The sequence below is a fragment of the Myodes glareolus genome, chromosome 11 (assembly GCF_982192425.1).
Source record: "Myodes glareolus chromosome 11, mMyoGla1.1, whole genome shotgun sequence".
NCBI lineage: Eukaryota > Metazoa > Chordata > Mammalia > Rodentia > Cricetidae > Myodes > Myodes glareolus.
In genome coordinates this window covers 18,442,175-18,460,341 of record NC_142036.1, presented here as the reverse complement: position 1 = coordinate 18,460,341, position 18,167 = coordinate 18,442,175, and the positions used below count along the sequence as shown (strand labels likewise).

At 48.2% G+C, this 18,167-nt stretch overlaps 1 protein-coding gene and 1 non-coding gene across 6 annotated transcripts in view; both read right to left on the bottom strand.

Moving 5' to 3' along the window:
• Positions 1-2,083: 2,083 nt before the first annotated feature.
• Wars1 (tryptophanyl-tRNA synthetase 1) overlaps positions 2,084-18,167 on the bottom strand; it is a 30,514-nt gene continuing 14,430 nt past the window's right edge. For all 5 annotated transcript variants that reach the window (XM_085697922.2, XM_048431286.3, XM_085697920.2 and 2 more), the window contains 7 exons: positions 13,326-13,445; positions 12,695-12,877; positions 10,111-10,211; positions 8,501-8,613; positions 8,133-8,306; positions 5,115-5,255; positions 2,084-3,532 (listed from right to left, as the gene is read on the bottom strand). In XM_085697922.2, coding sequence (XP_085554048.1) covers positions 3,371-3,532; positions 5,115-5,255; positions 8,133-8,306; positions 8,501-8,613; positions 10,111-10,211; positions 12,695-12,877; positions 13,326-13,445 — 994 coding nt within the window. In that variant the 3' untranslated portion in view covers positions 2,084-3,370. The remainder of the gene's footprint in view (positions 3,533-5,114; positions 5,256-8,132; positions 8,307-8,500; positions 8,614-10,110; positions 10,212-12,694; positions 12,878-13,325; positions 13,446-18,167) is intronic.
• LOC146892485 (U6 spliceosomal RNA) lies at positions 4,978-5,080 on the bottom strand. Its single transcript, XR_015004645.1, has one exon. It is a non-coding gene; the product is annotated as a U6 spliceosomal RNA (small nuclear RNA).

Genomic DNA, 18,167 nt, shown 5'->3' with positions numbered 1-18,167 from the left:
GCTTCAGCACGGCTCCAGCTGCAGCGCGAGGGAGAGCTGGCCCAGACACCCTCTGCAGGCACCTAGAAGGGGCACACACACAGCCGCTGTGGACTTTTCGAATGTCCTCTTCCCCTTATTTGCCACACGTAGTCCTCCAGCCTTTGGGTTCTCCTCCGCTTTCAGTTACAGTTTCTCTTCAAGCCATTTCAGTTACTTTGAGCAGATCTGAGAGCTGTTTGTGTGCTTGCCCCCCTTTGCTTGCATTCTTCAACAATGACTTAGCACTCCATATGCCTCTTGAATTGCAATCCTGAAGTCCTTTTCGTTTTAGTTTCTGAACTTGAAAGTTCACCTAGTTTAGAGAGGTCAAGATGCTGGGACATTCTGGGTCAGCGCCTGGAAAAGGACAACCAATGAAGGGGCCCAATAATTTACCAACTCTGTCGTGAGTGGCGACCGGTACCACTCTTTTTTTCTTTTTTTAAAGTTTTTTTTTTTGAGACAGGGTCTCACTATGTAGTCTTGACTGGTCTCAAACTCAGAGATCTGCCTGCTTCTGCCTCCCAAATGCTGGGGTTAAAGGTGTGACACCACACCTGGGATGTCACCTCCTCTCCTGTGGGAGGCGAGCTCGGACAGCACACTCTCGGTTCTGAAGTTCCATGTTCACATGGTTCAGGGCAGGTAGATGTTATGGTTCTCGCTGATCCCCAATTACTGATCTGTTGTCCCAGGCCAGTGTCCAGGCTGCCATTGGCGAGGGAACTGACTCAGCAGAAAGAGCTTAGAACTCACTATATAGCCCTGGCTGGCCTCAAATTCTCTTTGTCTGCCTGCTCGGCCTCCCCAGTGCAGGGATTCTAGGCAGAAGTCACCATCACTGGCCTCACTCCTGCTGCTCCTGATAACACACTGGGGAAGAGCTGGTCTCCCACAGGGCCACTTCCAGAAAAACCAAGGCTGTAGCTGAGCGTTTCAGGGAGAGCTAAAAGCTGCCCCTTGAGAGCTCCCACAGACTGTGCTGACTACAGACCCTTGGGCCCAGGAGAAGGGCTAACAGCGCAGCTCTGGAGAGTTTCACCAAGGCCTGTTCACCTCTGCACAAACTGCTCTAGATGGGAGCTGTCACCTGCATCTGTGTGCTGAGGATACCATTCAGAGTGAAGGCTGTTCTTCCTGGGAAGTCTCTGGACCATTTGGTATTAGACACCATCCCCAGGCTGCCCCTTTCTCTCAGGGAGCTTCAAGAATCCACTGGTTTTCAGCAAAAGTGGCAGTGGTGTTGAAGCCCCGCAGCTATTCTACCCTCACACCTAGCAGCAGCTCTGGGTATCACCTCAGTGTTGTCTTACACGGAGACGGAGTTCCCAAGGAGTCATGTGACTCTCTCAAAGTTGTGGTCAGTCAGTGGGAAGAAGGGGCTGGCCTGGGTGCCCACTCCTCCCTGGGACCAGGATCCTAGCTAGGCCGTCAGATGCTCTGGCTGGGCAAAGACAGCAGACAGGAGCTGCTCCCGCTCCCTCCTCTGCAGCTCTATGTCCCATGGGTACAATGGCAGTATAAGTGACACTAGTCACTCCGGATCAGAGACAGCGCAGGGCAGTGCTCTGCATCTGCTTCACCAACTCTGGCCAGGGGACGTGCTAGCTTGGGAAGTGTGGCTGTCCAGTGGGACAGGGCCTCGAGAGGAGCCGGCATGAACTTCAAGCCATACTCTGACTCGCATGGGCTGACCCAAAAACGTCCCAGGGTATGAACCTTAGTGCTCTCAATACTAAGTCAGAACAGACGGCTCAGTAACAAATTCACACTTCCCTCCTCAGAACCTCCCTGAGCACCCAGGCCTCTGCAGACAGGACAGCATACACATGCTCTCTTCAGGCTGTTAGAAAGTCAAACAAGATGGGAAAGCAGTCACAGGGACGGGTGGCTTCTCAGGACAAGTGGCTGACATAAAAACAGTCCCTGGGAGGCTGCCTCTAAGCACCATGGGTCCCCCCTCCTCCCCCCACAAGGGGGATGGCTACAGCCTCAGCATGGGAACAGTGTGACGTGGGGCAGTAAATGCAGGTGCCTCTGAAACCTGCTTGGACAGACAAAGGCAGGAGCACAACAAAGTTTATTTTTGCAAGGACAGAACATTCAAGAGTGGCCTCTGTGCCTTCAGCGAGGACAGACACGTCCAACCAGGGGCTTTCCCTGAGATACAGCTTCTGCTTTGCCAAGACTCTGAGTGGTAGCTCAAACAGGGCCAGCCTGGAAGGAGAATGCCAGGGCCTGGACGGCTGTTGTTCTTTCCTGTCTAGCTATGGTCCACCGGCCCAGGGCACAGCCAGCACACTGTTCTGTGCTGCCCTCCACTTCAGTCAAGTGTCAAAACAAAAGCATCTGCAAAAGCAACAGGCTGTCCTTAGAGTCTGATGGTCAGGAGAAGTCACCGCTGGGCTTTAAAAAGTGGAGGCTGGGCCATTTGTAGAAAAGTTAGTACACTAAGGGCAACAAGCATGATTCTGGAGTGGACAACACGTGTGATCTGGAGTTTAGTTACCTCAGCCTGAAGTTTCACCCACAAGACACAGGTTAATAGAAATGGTCCAGCCTGGTCCATAACCAGTGTTAAAAGCAGCTTTAGAGCTGAAGGATTCCTGCCCCCCCCCCCCCGCCTCCATTGTGGTGTTGAAGACTGGACCTAGGGCATCATGCACGCTAGGCGAGTGCTCTACTGCTGAGCTACATCTACAGGACAAAGGTGATCACTTTCTAGTCAGTATATATATATTATATGCAAATGTATAAATATATCTATGTATATATAGTTGGTATGGGCTCAAGCACAGCATCTTTTGCCCACTAAAAGTCTCCTCATCGGTTTTTTTCACAGCAGTTTTTAGTTTTACAATAATGACATTCTGACTCCATAGACTCAGAATCAAACACAAATCATGACACGCTCTTGCTAGGTAGCCCTGGCTGGTCCAGAACTTGTGCCTTTGCCTCCTGAATACAGAGATTATAAGGCGTGCACCACCATGCATAGCACATATACTTAAAAAGAAAACTAACAGATTTTGGGAATTTATCTGGAACCCTAGGGTGTTAGATGGACCGTCCTCTGTGGGGTACAGAGGTGCTACACCTGGGCTCTTTGTGGGAGAGATTCTTGGCTGGGTTTCTATGTGACCACACAGCATTAGCAGCACCTGATCATCCTCAGCAGACAACAGGCGGAGAGACATCACAGAAGAAACAGCATCCAGAATGCTCAAGGGTGTAGAGACCCAGGTCCAGGAATTACCACGTGACAGAAACCTACTGGGAGTGTGACTTGATTGGAGGGGCTGGGATTATTGATAGATTTTTGTCTTTATATGCACACAGAAGAGAAGCATTACTGAAAGTGGAAGGACAGCTGCCGGGGAGTCATGAACTCCTTCACCATTTCCTCGGTGACCGCCTTGCGTCGGGCCTGGTGCTCGGCCACCAGAGGCTGAAGGACGTCTATGAGTGTCTTCTTGAGCTCCCCAGTGAGCATGGCTCCACTGGTGTAATCCTGCCAGGAAGGGGATGCTGTGAGCAGTGGCTTAGTGTCCGAGCCCTCCCCACCTGAGCTCTAGTTCAGCTTATGTTCCTTTAGGAGCTATGCCTAAAGTGTTACAGTAACCTGGGTCTTACAGGACATTAAATGTCTGTTTCTTGTGCCTTGGGCTCTTTTCCTTTGGTTGTTATGTCTAATTCTGATGTGTTAGTTTTTATGTTACCTTATAATATTTCCTATTAGCTGTAGATGCCTGTTTGTTTCCTAATGAGACACAGAAAGGATGGCTACAGGTGGAGGAGCAGGAGTAGAGACTGTACTCAGAATCCACTTTGTCACTCATAAGAGAAAAGGGAGCTGACTCGGCTCCTGGCGAAAGCTCCATGCCCCTGACACTTTCCTTCCCGACTGTGCCACTCTTAAAGCAGACAAAACAGACCCATAACCTAGGTGGCAGCAAGTCGGGAAAATCCCCTTCAGTTCCACAGCCCAGCACCAGCCACTAACAGTGACTGGCATATTTCCTCCGAGAACTTTCTGGTGACTGTCATGCAGCTCTCTTCTCACTGCCGTCCTTTCACTGTCCTTGGCAGTGTCACTGAAACCCTTTAACTATTTCTATAGCCCCGGCACTCAGGTGGCTGAGGCAGGAGGATTGTCATAAGTTCAGTGTAAGCCTGGTCTATATAGGGAGTCCCAGGGCTACACAGTGAGATTCTGTCTTAAACAGTAACAACCAAAGACACCCACACAATAGTGCAGTGTGCCTGCAACAGTTCTCACCTGGTCTCCTGGCTGCATGCGCGTATTTGTAACTTTTTACTGCTAGTGTTTTTGTATGAAAAGCTGTTTCCTATTCTGCTATGGGACAATGGTCTTATACCCTATAAAGATTTGTCACTTGTATTAATTTAATAAAATGCCGACTGGCCAGTAGCCAGGAAGGAAGTATTGGCAGGGTGACCAGAACAGGAGAATTCTGAGAAGAGGAAGTCCCAGTCGGCAGTCTTCATCCAGACACAGAGGGCACAAGATGAGAATGCCTCACTGATAAAAGGTACCAAGTCATGTGGCTATCACAGACAAGCATTATGGGTTAATGTGGGATGTAAGAGTTATTAAGGAGCCTGAGCTAACAGGACCAGTTTATAACTAATGTAGGCCTCTGTGTGTTTCTTTGGGACTGAACGCTGGGACCGGGCGTGATGAAAACCTCTGTCAACACTATTCTATAGTATTTCCTTGGAAAAAACTCCAAGACCAAGCCTCCGCTTGTCCTCACCAGCTCACTGAGAGCTGTCCTGGGACCACAGACACCTAAACAATCTTCGGGCATGTGGTTCACCTACATTTCTCCCCTGACAAGAAAGACAAATCTCTTTATGCTCTTACTTTTGTGAACTACTCAAGGGTTCTTCCCATGTGGTTAAAAATCTGAGTGGTCTTCCCCAGTTTTTGTTTTACATATGGAAAGCTTCATGGATTTCATGCCATCCTCGGGCAGGGCCATGCTCACCTTCTCTGCACTGTTCCAGGTTTGGTATCTATGCTGCTGTCAGGCTCATGAGGGTGGGTGGCAGGGCTGGGGTGGACTCACCTTTCTGATCTGCTCCAGCCTGTCGTCATCTTCAAGGAAGAACGTCAGGTACATGAAGGACACGTCCACTTCACAGTTGCCCCCAAACTGCCTATGCTCCTCCACGGTGTCTCTTCCACCAGAAAATGCGTGCTTGTTGACCTGCACCAGCACAGAAGCCAGTCAGAGTGCTGCCCTGTCCCTAGACACAGGTCAGGGCCTATGGGGAAGCAGTCACACTAGTGACTCATGGTGAAGGGCAGGGAGGCAGGAGAACAGGTCTTCGAGAACCTCTACTGCTTGAGTTACAGAACAGTCTGGAAACCAAAGCAGACTGGGCTAAAAACTGGCGGAGAGCCCAAGTCCTCTTCAGAGTAGGTGGCCAGCAGAAAGGATGACAGGTAGTGCTGCCCCCACCCCACGTACACATAAGCCACGAGGTCAGGGGAGCACAGCAGAAGGAAGCTCCACTTTCAGTATGTGGTGGCAGAAAAGGCCTGTAGGGAAGTTTCCACCCAGACAGGCCATGTGTCAGGTGGTTAAGCCCCAGACGGACTAGAGTGATGGCTCAGTGATTGAGCACTGGCTGCTCTTCCAGAGGACCAGAGTTCAACCCCCAGCACCCACATGGCACTTCAAAACTGTCTGTTACTCCAGATGCTTTGTCTGGCCTCTGTGGATACCAGGCACTCATGTGAAGCATAGACATACATGCAAGCAAAATACTAATACACATAAAAACAAGCAAACAAACCTCAGAAACTAACATAATGGAGCTGAGCTCAGTGGTGGGCAGTTAGCATACAGGAGGCTGAGGCAGGAGGATTGCCTGTGTTCAAGAGTTCCAGGCCAGTCTCAGCAACAACAAAGAAACACCATCTTTAAACAAACAAAAGAACAGTGTAAGCCTTTAACCCAACATATGGGGTTAGCCTGGGCTACATAGTGAGTTCTAGGCCAGCCAGTGGTACACAGTAAGAGCCTGTCTCAGAAAAGTAAGTAAATAAATAAATAAAAAAACAAAAACAAGTGAAAGCTAGGGTAAAGGTCAGCAGGACTTTGCACCTCACAAAAGCTGCCTAGACTGCAAAGATCCTCCTCTTCATGGTTGAAAGTGTCACGTTTTGTCAGAATATTTTGTCCTAGGACAAAGTTCCTAAATCTGACGATCTCCCAAATCCTCCCAGAGAACTGCTCAGCTTCAGGTTGCTGACTCACAAGAGCAAATGCGCCCAGACACGGGTAGCTGCTCCTGCTTTATAAAGAGATGGTGTTTCCCTGAGTTCTGTGAGCTGTTCCAGCAAATTAGTGAAGCCTTGGTAGGGGCTGTGGGACCCTGGCGTAGAACTGGTTAGTCAAAAATAGGGATGCCCCAGCCTCGGGCTGTTAGAGTGGGGCTGAGGCTTTCAGCTGTGAGTGCTGCACTCTCCAGGGAGAAAGCATCAGGACTGAACTGACTGTAGGACACCAGCCAGTTGGTGCTGCTGGAAACCACTTGGCAGGCACAGAGGTGGAGGGAAAAGTCCCCTTGCCTTGTTGACTTATAGGCCAAGATAATCAGGGCCCCAGACTGTTGGCAGCTGTGTGAATCAGCAGCGAGACTTCTTCATTGTAAGACTGACCCTGCTGCTGGCAGGGTCTCAACCCAGCTCTGAGCTGTGGAGATTTTGTCTGAAGGTCCTCTGCCAAAGTGACTGTCTGGAGCTGAGGTGGGCATGGGATTTGGAGAGGACCTGACTATGACCCTGACCTCTGCAGGTCCTTGTAGTTCTGATCTTGTGCACAATACTCACCTAGGCCTTGGGTCTCTGCTGGCTTTTGCAAATGGAAAATACTCCAGAGTCAAAAACTGCTTCTAAAAACCAACTTCTCAAAACTGAGCATAACATGTTTCCCCATATACCTCACTCCTCCCTCTCCCTCTGCATTCTGCAAGTTTCAGACCAAAGCAAAAGAGAAATAAAGATTCCCTCAAATCCCCAATCCTATTAGCTCTCATGTTAGGCAGGGTTGGCCGAAGCCATTTCCGGAGGAAGGGCTGGATATGAAAAGTCCCCATTGTCAACCAGAACCTGTTTGGGACTTTCCGAGGGCTTGTGGATCTGGCAGAGATTCTGACTATTGTATAACACCCCCCAGATATGTTCCTCTTACTTCTCTTAGACCATCCAGGCCACAAACAAAAAGTCGGGTCCAAAGGAAACATCAGTGACTTCCTGTAACTACGAAGGGCTCACACTCACTGGCAGCTCAGTTCTGAGCAGCAGCTGTGGGCTCTGAACCATGTGGATGTGCAAACTCCTTTCTAGTTCCAGTTTCCAACTAACTTGCAAATATTTCCCAAGCACCCACAGCCTGCCAGACAGGGCACAACTAGACATGGCAATCCTGCTGGAGGGTACTTCTCAATTCTCCCAGGAGAGCATCCTAGAGAATAGCAGCCTACCATGCTGCCCTCACTCCGGAGCAGTGTGCCAGAGAGATTTAACACTGAGTGATCATCTCTGTCTCATGACTCTCCGCTCCAAACAGAAAGAGTAGCTGGGCATGGTGGTTGGGCAGAGTGGCGCACGCCTTTAATCTCAGCACTCTGGAGGCAGAGGCAGGTGGATCTCTGTGACAGCCTGGTCTACACTGACACTTTGTCCCAATAAACAAACCATTTATTGAGGGCCTGGCAGAGACTGAGGGAGAAGGAAACTCAAGAAACCATCAGCATGGTAACTGGCCCAGCCCGGTATGATTTTTCAGAAAACAGGCCCATTTTTTCCATTATCTGACAACAGCTTCATTGATTATGCTTTAAAGCAAACTACCAACATGCTGGTAATCAATGGAAAAGTCCCCAGGTTTTTACTTATACAAAGGGACTTAATAAATTCCCTAACACCAAAACCAAAGTCCCAAACCCCCAGTCCACCCAAACCCAAGCTCCCCTGCTATGGGCAGCGGACTCCTGTGAAATTCAGCACTGCGGGATCTGAGTTGTAAGAAATGGCAGTTAAGGGAACTGGATTTTCCTGCCTCTCTCAAGCTCACCTTGCTCTTGATCTGCTTGGCTGTGTCAGTGAGGAAGATGGAAGAGTTGGGGTCACTGGCGCTCATCTTGGTCTGAGCACCCTGCAAGGCAGGGAAGAAGGTGGAATGCAGCAGGGCAGGTTTAGGGTGGCCGATCCTGGGAGCCACGTCCCTTGTCATTCTGAAGTACGGGTCCTGGGTGGAGAAGGCTTGGGTGAAGACAATGGGCAACCACAAAGGAGCCCCCCCTCGTGGGAGGCTGTGAAGCCTGCAGTCAGTTTCAGACCGACTTCTCTAAACACTTATATCCCACCTCCACCCTCCTCAGGTGAGTCCTGAAACCACAAGCAGTCCCATTTCACTTCCCACAAGCCAGTTCTGCCTCCAACCTGGTCAATGGCACACGGGATGAGGCACTGGATGTCCGTCCTGTCTCGGAAGATCTTTGGGAAAGAGTTGCTGAATGATGGTGCAGCCTGGACAGCAGGAAAACTGATCTTCCCTGAAAGAAGGGAGACACTCCTGTGTGTTGGGCCGACCACTGCTCTGGGTATTGATCCAGTTACAGGAATCAACAGTGGGTTTCCTCCTGACTGAAAACAAACTAAACACAGCCTAAAAATGCAGAGAGGGAGCTAAGTGAAAGTCGAGCCCCACCCCAGGTCTCTCATCAGATGTTTCTTGTCTGCACTACCCAGTGTGCTACTCTTCAAACCCCATGGCAAGGCACCTCCTGCCATCTTACAAACATGCAGGCTCAGGGTGTTTATGTGGTTGGCCACAGCTGCACACAGCAAGTGACTGGCTGAACCAGGACTGAACCTGGGGTGTCAGGGAAGGCTGGGGCTGGGATTTGTTATAAGATGCTGCTCATCACTTCCACCGTGGAATTATCCTGGATGCTGTTACCCAAATGCCAAGTGCCTCTCAAAATCAGGAAGACCATGCCCCAATTGCTGGAAAGGAATCTGACTGAACCATCAAAGAGAGGGGGGCAGAGGACTGGAAACAGGTGGACACAGGGAACAGAAGGCCCAGACAAGTCTCAAGATGATGGCCTACAAAGGCCAATACATTACAAAGACATGTGGAGGACATTAACCATGTATATACACTTGGCATACACAATGTGTATCAGTGGGTCAAAGTCATGGGCGGGGGGGAAGCCTGTAGTTAGTCAAACCCCTTTTCTTTATATGTATTTGGTTATTTATTAAGGTTGTACTATGTGGTCCCTGACTAACCGGGAACTCACTATATAGATTAGGCTGGTCTCAAAATCAGAGATTTGCCTGCCTTGGCCTTTGAGTGCTGGGATTAAAGGAATGTGTCACCATACTCAGCCAAAACTTCTTATCTTATAAGAGGGGAGACTGGGGCCCAGGGAAGGCTCCCATAAGAGAGCAGAAGATCCGCCTGTCCTCTGTAACTCTCCTGGGCGCTACCAAGCTCTATAGTGTTTGGGGTCACACCAGCATGTTGGAGAACTCCAGCCAGTCTTGTCTGTCTGCGTCTGGTGAAACACCCACCTCTGAGTGTTTTAAATGAAGTACTAACATCTCAGGTCTCTAGACAGATGCTTTAAAGACCAGATACTTGGGGTGGCGTGGGGCTCAGTGGTAGCATTTCTTACAAGTATGAAACTATTTCTTGGAACATACACACATCCCAGGTATGTTAGCTCAGGCTTTGGTGTTGCTGTTCTGTGCTTTATTTATTTACTTTTTAATAGTTATTTATTTATTGATTGATTTATTTAGTTTTTTCAGGGCAGTCTTTATCTGTGTAGCCCTGGCTGTCCTGGAACTTACTCTGTAGACCAGGCTGGCCTTGAACTCACAGCGATCCTCCTGCCACTGCCTGGAATTAAAGGCGTGCACCACCACCTCCCAGTACTGCTGCTCTGTGACTCTTATGAATCATACTAGTCTCCTCTGAGCTTGCCTGTCCCACAGAGAGGGGAAGAGGGGTCCCCAGGCAGCAACAGCTCCTTCCTTACCAATGCAGTCACTGTCTGTGAAGCCGAAAATGCCCTTCACTTGATTGAAAGTGACATGCTTCTGAATCTTCACCACGTTCTTGTAGAAGCCTGGGCTCTGCCTGCAGAGATGAGTAGAGTCACACTTGAGCTGAGGGCAGCTTCCACGGAGAACAGAGTAGCAGTGGCTAAAACCTGGTATCAGTAAGTGGCGTGCCAGATACACACTGGGTGTCGCATGTGTTTAGCTCACACGTAACAAGGATGTTTAGAGAAGTCATCTGCAGGTAGACAACTATAGCAGTCACATCTCTACCTAGCTCTGGGAGGAAGACTTGCTTTGGTCACGGTGTTTTATCGCAGTAACAGAAACCATAACTAATACAGACACTGACATTTGAGTCTAGGGAGGACAGAGTTAGCCAAACCCCTGCTATGTTCACAGGGTCAGAAAGGTACTTTCTTCCCTAGCGTGCAGATGAAGGAGCTATGTGTCTGATGCCCATCAAGGGTCTCCCTGTGTCAAATTGGTAGTTGTGTAGCAGGGAGCAGAGAAGGGCATCTCCTCAGGAAAAGGGGTCTTGGCATTCATTTGGAGGAAAAGTAAAAGAGTTAGCCACACAAGGATGAAGGTTTCAGATGATAACATTTCATCTGCAAAGATGAGGGATATGAACTGTAAACTATCCATCAGATTGGAAATGGCAGTGTTGCTGAAGGAAACATAGGCCCAAAACACAAGGGTCTGTGTGCTAAGAGCAAGGTGAGCTCCTGCTGTCCCATGATGGGCACCAGGCAAGGCAGAAGTGTGGAAGACAAGAGCGGGAGGAGTTGCAGTGGTTAAGGATGCTGCACAGAGCAGAAGCTGGATGTGAGACTCCTGCCGCTCCTACTGGAGAGGCTAAGGAAGGAGGATCACTTGTGCCCAGGAGTTCAAGGACAACCTAAGAAACACACAGAGAGTGACTCACAAACAAAAGCTATCAGTCACTGTGCCTTGTCAACAGCCTGGCCGTAGAGGAGGAGCAGAATCCATGGCGTCTGTGCTGAGGCTCACACCTGCACCAGGCTATTTTAGGGAGTGAGGTGAGAACAATGGCACGGGTGTGACTAGTCTGATGACATCTATGTTACCACAAGACCACTGAAGACGCACGGTCAGGTCTTGACCTTAGACCATTAGATCCCTTCTGGGGTAGCAGAGCCTCTGTGTTCACAGGGAATAACTGAGAAACAGTCTGACAGCCAAAACTCAGAAAATTCATCTGTCGGGGCAGAGGCAGGCAAGAAGGCTCAGCTGTTAAAAATGAAAGAGAACTGTCCCATAAAATATCCCCTCCAATCCCCACTCAATAAATTAAAATATAATTTAAAAAAAATACATTTTTTTGAGACAGAGTCTAATGTAGGTCATGTTGGCCTCAAACGTAGAGAGAGTCTTTTTGCCTTGTTTCCCTAGCACTGGGATTAAAGGCATGTGCTACCACACCCAGCATAATAAAAATATTTTAAAATCTTAAGGATTTTCTCATCTGGTAAAAGGTCAGATTTCCTGTCAGGGTATTTGTGGTTCCTGGTGGACACATAGCTCCCACAGGCTCCAAGAACTTACAAAAGGCAGCTGGGGAACAGCAATAGTCAGCTGCCTCTGTGCCCACACTGCCTTAGCCTAATCATTGCCTGTAACACCACACAAGAGGGCTTCAAGTCCCAAGCCCAGTCCACCTGCTGAACTGATTCCCTGAGTGAAGGTCCACACCTCCAGTGCTCAAGACTCGATGCCTCCCAAGTCCTCCCGTGGTGGGGAAACAGATCCAGCCTCATACATGCTAGGTAAGTCATACTCCAGCCCTCAAAAATATTCGAGGCGCTAAACAGTGTTCACCGTTTTATGTACTTTTGAGATGGGGAAATAACTAAGTAGCCCAATTCTGTCAGCAGCCTGAGTGCTGGGATTAGAGGTATGTGCTACAGGCTTTAATGTCATTCTTATTGACTAAAAGCCATCTCCACCCACTGTTTCTTCTGGCAAGGCCTTGTTATGTAGCCCCGGGGTACCCTTGAGGCCTCTGAGTAATGGGACTGACTGTAGGTGCAGGCCACAACAAACCTGCTTCAAAGTTTGATTTTTCCCATACTTTGTAATCAATGGGGATGAAGTTCAAGAATGAAGTGTGCTGACTTAAACAAGGCCAGTTTCAGAAATGGGATGGTATAGAACGTACCTAACAAGTGACACTTTTCTCTGAGGAAAAAGCCACATTGAAAGTGAGAAGGCTACCAAACTCGGACTGGCTGTCCTTGGCCACTACAGTGCAACACACTTCAATGTGACAGCTGAGGTGACACCAGGACTACGCCGGGCAGATGCTTATGATTTCTGTAGAGTAGATTATGACGGCAATCTTATGAAGATTATGAAGAAGTAATTCTGATATTACTTCTTTTTATGCACAGTTTCCACCTTAAAAATTACTGCTAAATGACACCAACATTCCAGATCACAACAGAAGAAAGACCAGGCCATCACCCATCTCCAGCATTTCAGCTTGGTCATGATGTCTGCACCCATTGCTCAGAAGGCAGCCAAATGTTTCTTCCTTACCCCATGAACTCAAGGTCAGAGAAGATGAAAGTTTTGTTGATGTCAAAGCCACAGGCAATGATGTCCTTTGCATTTTCCACAGTGTAGCTGTAGGCCTGCTCCAGAGTCAGGTCCTTCCACAGGTACTTCTCATCATCAGACATCTGGATGACCAAAGGCACATTGAACACATCTTGCAGCCACCTACAAAACACGGAAGGTATTTGTAGGTATGAACATGCCCTGTAGCCAAGTCTAAGGACATGGAGAACCAAGATCCTGAGGAAGAATGCCACTTTTGTGTGTGAACACAGTTCCTACCTCCTCTGTAACTGTAAAATTGCACTATCAACGCCAAACATTTCACTAATGATTTTTTTCCTAGAGAGAGAAATTCCTGTCCCCTGGCAGACATGGACACGAGGTTTAGACTAGAGTGGGCTTAGGTGGCAAGGACAAGGAGCAGGAAGAGGAGTGGAGCAGGTCTGGTTGATCCCATGGTGGTGGTCTCCCATCACACCTGGCTCTAGATGCAAAGGCAATGAAGAGGTGGCCTGTAGCTCAGCCAGCAGGAGCAGCCTTGTCTTCTAAGATGCTCTATAAGCTTCACTCTTATCACTGGGGAGTGACAAGTCACATGCGCAATACTTACTTTGTGAAAATAAATGGGACGAGATGACCCAGATGCATTGCTTCAGAGGAGGGGCCCCTGCCTGTGTATAGATAAAATGGCTTCTTATTTTCATAGGCATCAAGAACTTGATTCATATCTCTAAAGGAAGAGAGAGAAAAAGAAATAGTGTCATTTTCTGGAAAAAGTGCCAAAACACTGAGGCTCATTTGGAAGAGAAAAGTAAAGCAGAAAAATAACACAGGTGATAATCAGAGTGTGGTCCCTTTGGAGCTGGGAGCCCGACGACAGACCACTAACACGGAGAGGAGTCAAGATATGCGAGTTAGGAATAAAAGGTTTAAAATCTGGGTCAGATGTGACGCCCACATCTTAAATCCCAGCATTCAGGAGGCAGAGGCAGGAAGATTTCTGTGAATTTGAGGACAGTCTGGTCTACAGGGTGAGTTCCAGGACACCAGTGCCACAGAGTGAGACCTTGTTTCTGGACCAACATTTTAAAGGATGAGCGTGAATATGCCACTGGTACTTCTTGGAATACTCCAGTGAACAAAGCGAATGCACTCAGTGCTTTCTACAACCTTTGAGGATGGGACACTTGGCCAGTACCACACACACTTCCCTTTAGAACCCACCAGTCCTGCAATCGTAGAGACCGAGCCTAGGAAAACCTTAGGGTGCCATGCAGGCCTAGCTTGGGGGAGACAGAAAGGTAGGTCCTGGCAGTCCAGTGTGAAGTCCCCAACTGAAGAGCTGACATGGTAACCCAGACCAGCTTGGGGGCCTTGAGTCTTTCACTGGGATCCATTCCAGAGTCACCCCTCCTTTCTTCCCCAGGTTGGGGGGTACCATCAGTGCTGTGGGGGCCCTCCTTGCTGGCTGTGATCAGCACCAGCTGGTAGTCCTCTTCTGCCTGTAAGTGCAGATCTGAGCAGTATCTGGGATTTGTGTGGGTGTGCTGGGCAGGTATGGTTTCTCAGGAACTACTTTTGAAACAAGGTCTCTCACAGGTACCTGGGGTTCACCACGTAGGCTAGGCTGGGTGAAAAGTGAGCCCCAAGAACCCGCCTTTCCGTGTCTCCCAGCACTGCATGACAAGCATGTTGTCATCAAGCCTGGTTTGTGATGTGGCTCAGGAGACTGACCTCAGGGCTTTACTCTTACACAGCAAGCATTTCCTTCCTTCTTCGCTTTCGTTCTTCCTTTCTTAAAGACAGGGTCTCATTATGTAACTCCGGTTGTCCTGAAACTCACTATGTAGACCAGGATGGCCTCAAACTCAAGAGATTCTCCTGCTTCCCAGAGCTGGGATTAAAGGCTTGTGCCACTATGCCCAGCCTCTTTCTTTTTTAAAATGTGTTTTGGTTTAAAGTGTTGGTGTGTGTGTTTCTGTGTCTGAAACCAGCTAAAGGCGAGGTATCCTGTTTCTGGGCAGAAGTGTTGCAGATAAAGAATAAGGAACCCCCATCGCCAGGGGCCTGGGCGTAAGAGTCTAGACAACAGTGTGCTATAGCCAGCAGCAGCAGTGCAGGGCTGCAGTCTTTGGAGGCAGAGGCCCGAAGGTCAGGAGTTCAGGGAGAGCCTTGGCTACATAATGAATTAGAGATCAGCCTGGGCTATTGAGACCCTGCCTCAAAAAAGAAATGAACAGAAAGAAACATTCTAGTGGCCCCTTCTCTTATGATCTAAGGCAAGGCACAATGCTGGTTACGGCCTGTGCACACTTATTTACACTGTGTGTTTTGTACATAGTGGTTTTTGTTGCTGTTTTTAAATAGGGAGGGTCTCATTTAGCTCAGGTTGGCCTTAAATGCAATGTGTAGTGGAAGGTGACCTTGAACCCCTAATTTGCCTGGGTTCTACCTCTTTTTTTTTTTTTAAAAAAAGATTTATTTATTTATTATAAATATAGTGTTCTGTCTGCATGTTTGCCTGCAGACATGAAGAGGGCATCAGATCTCATTATAGATGGTTGTGAGCCACTATATGGTTGCTAGGGATTGAACTCAGGACCTCTGGAAGAACAGCCAGTGCTCTTAACCTCTGAGCCATCTCTCCAGCCCCTGGGTTCTACCTCTTAAGTGCCAGGATTAGAGGTGTGCACCACTACCTTGGGTCCCATTTCTCTGAGACAGGTTCTTGCTATGTAGTCAAGAGTAGCCTGGGAATCCCACTCCTGCCCCACACCACAGGATTTGTAATGCACTGGTGAAGCTGCTTCTCTGTTCTTCTAACTGTGAAGAGTTCTCTGCTTCTCTAACTTACCCAAGTAACTGCTTTTTTGTTGTTCTTTGTTTTTGAGACTGGGTCTTACTGTGTAGCCCTGGCTGTCCTGAAACGTGTTATGTAAACCGGGCTGGCCTCATCTGCCTGCCTTTGAGGACTCTTGAGTGCTCAAATTAGAGGCCACCATACCCTGCTTCACTCAACTGACTTTTAATGGGCACACGGAAGAGAGAAAACCCATCCCATGAGTTGCTTTTCATGTGGTCACAGCCCTTATCTGAGAGCTCACTAGGCCAGGCCCTGGCGAGGCCCATCTACCTTATGCATACCTTTCCAAAAGGGCCTTGTTAGAGCTGAGCTTATAGACGTCATTGCACCCTCAGGTTCTGTCAAACTCCAAATGTGTAAATGCCTTTCTGAGGACAGTGAGAGCCGTAGGATGTTAGAAGCTTTAAGATTAACAACACGGTAAGACAGCTCAGTGGGTAAAGATGCTTGCTCCCAAGCTTGATGACTAGAGTTCCGTTCTTGGGGCCCACATGGTAGAGGAGAGAAGCAAATTCTTCCTGTGAGCTGTCCTATAACATCCACATGCAATGCCTACATTTTCACACACACCCACACAATAAAAAATTTCACAACAATCTGAGCACTCCCACAAAGGAGAGTTTGGGAATCTGGGTACGATGGTATGTCCTGCACTCCTAGCCCGTGGAGCCTGATACAGGACTGTGAGTTCCACGCCAGTCTAGGAAACTTAAGACTCTGCCTTAGAATAAACAACAGTTTCCAGATCAGCTAGGGCAAACAGTGAGATCCTGTCTCAAAAAACAAACCAAACCCCCTAAACTTAAGACAGTATTTAAGCTCACAGTGTTCCCCAAGCTGGCCCACAGATCTGGAACAGTGTGTACACCGAAGTCCCAGAGAAAGCTCCACCCGTGCTCAAGACTCTGCGGGTTGACCAGGCACGGGGGTGCACATGGGTGGACCAGAACATTATGGGGTTGAACCATGCTAGCTTTCCCAATAGCCAGTCACTGCTCACCTTAGTGTGTGACCGGACAGCCTAGTGACCATCAGGTAATGTTTTGGAATGTACTAGAGTTGCCATCAACTCAAAAGCTAGGAATGCCACCAGATAGCACCTCAGGCCTACTGCAGATACTGACCTGCTGTCTTCGTTAATGCATCAAGAGTGCCCTGATTGATTCATGCCTTTCTTTTGTTCTGAACAGAAAGGTTCTGTTAAGCGATTTCCACGCTGGACACAGTATCTGGGGAATAATCTGCTCTGAGCTCCGGTCACACCCGTATTTGGCTCAAGAATATACTACCTCTTATTCCCTGAGGGGTGAGAGCTATGTTTCTGCATTATCAACCCTCTACTAAAATCCCAGATGCCTTTCCTGTAGAAAAAAAAAAAGGCTGATTTTAAAACTCACATCGAAGTGAGCTAAGAATATAAAAGTATTCTTGAAAAAGAATGGAGTTGGAAGACTCGTATTTTTAACTCAGAATTTGTTGGATTTGCTTTCTTTCTATTTTGGAGATAGAATCCTCAAGTTTCCCAGGCTAGCCTTGAATTGGCTGTGCAGCCAAGGATGACCCCAAACGTCTGACTCCTGCTTCCGCCTCCTTAGTGCTGTAACTACAGGTATGTTCCATTACCCGTTCTGGGAGTGACTGCTGACAGGGACTTTTCTCTGCTGGGTGGTAAAAAGCTCTGTAATTAGATTCTTGCAGGACTTATGCAGCTCTGCAAATACACTAAACAGTTTAAAGAGCCGAACTCTATGATATGTCAATTAAATTTCTTCACAATAACTTTCATTTTTTTTTTGTGTTGTATATATGTGAACATGAATGTGTGTTCTTGTGTGTGTGGAGGTTAAGAACAACTTTTGGGAATTAATACTTCCTTCATACCATGTGAACCTGGGGACTGAACTCAAGTTAAGTTTAGAAGCAGGTGCCTTTCCCTGCTGAGCCATCTAACCAGCCCTCAATCCTCCCCTTCACCCCACCGGCTCCCACAGGATTTCTCTATGTAGCCCCAGCTATCCTGAAACTCTATATAGACCAGGCTGGCCTCAAACTCAGAGAGAACCCCTGCTTCTGCCTCCCAAGTGCTATATTTAAGGGTGTGTGCCACCACACTTGGCCTCAATTATTTAAATTACATTTTATTGATTTATTTTGTCTTTCTGTGAGTATACTCATGCTATGGAGTGTATGTGAATGTCATAGCACACTCTGTGGGAATCTGTTCTTCTCTCCTTCTACCATATGGATCCTGGGAATGGAACTCAGGTTGTTGGGTTTGGCAGTGGGCACCTTTACCCGCTGACCCATATCACTGGCCCAGAATTCAATTTCAATTAAGAAAAATACTGATTATATTTTGCCCAGAATGTGGGCTGAGCAGGGCTCTGAGCTCTCTGTAGACATGGTGGTCAATGTTAGGGTAGAAATGTTCTTTCCTGGGTGTTCCTTCAAGTAGAACAGAACAACCTGGCCCCAGGTCATTGGTTCCACGAAGAGGAAAAGCAATCTGTGGGATGGGAGAGGCAAAAAGTCTTCTGGAGCCTGCCCATTCTTGATGTTATCTGCATGGAATTTATGGCCCATGGCAGG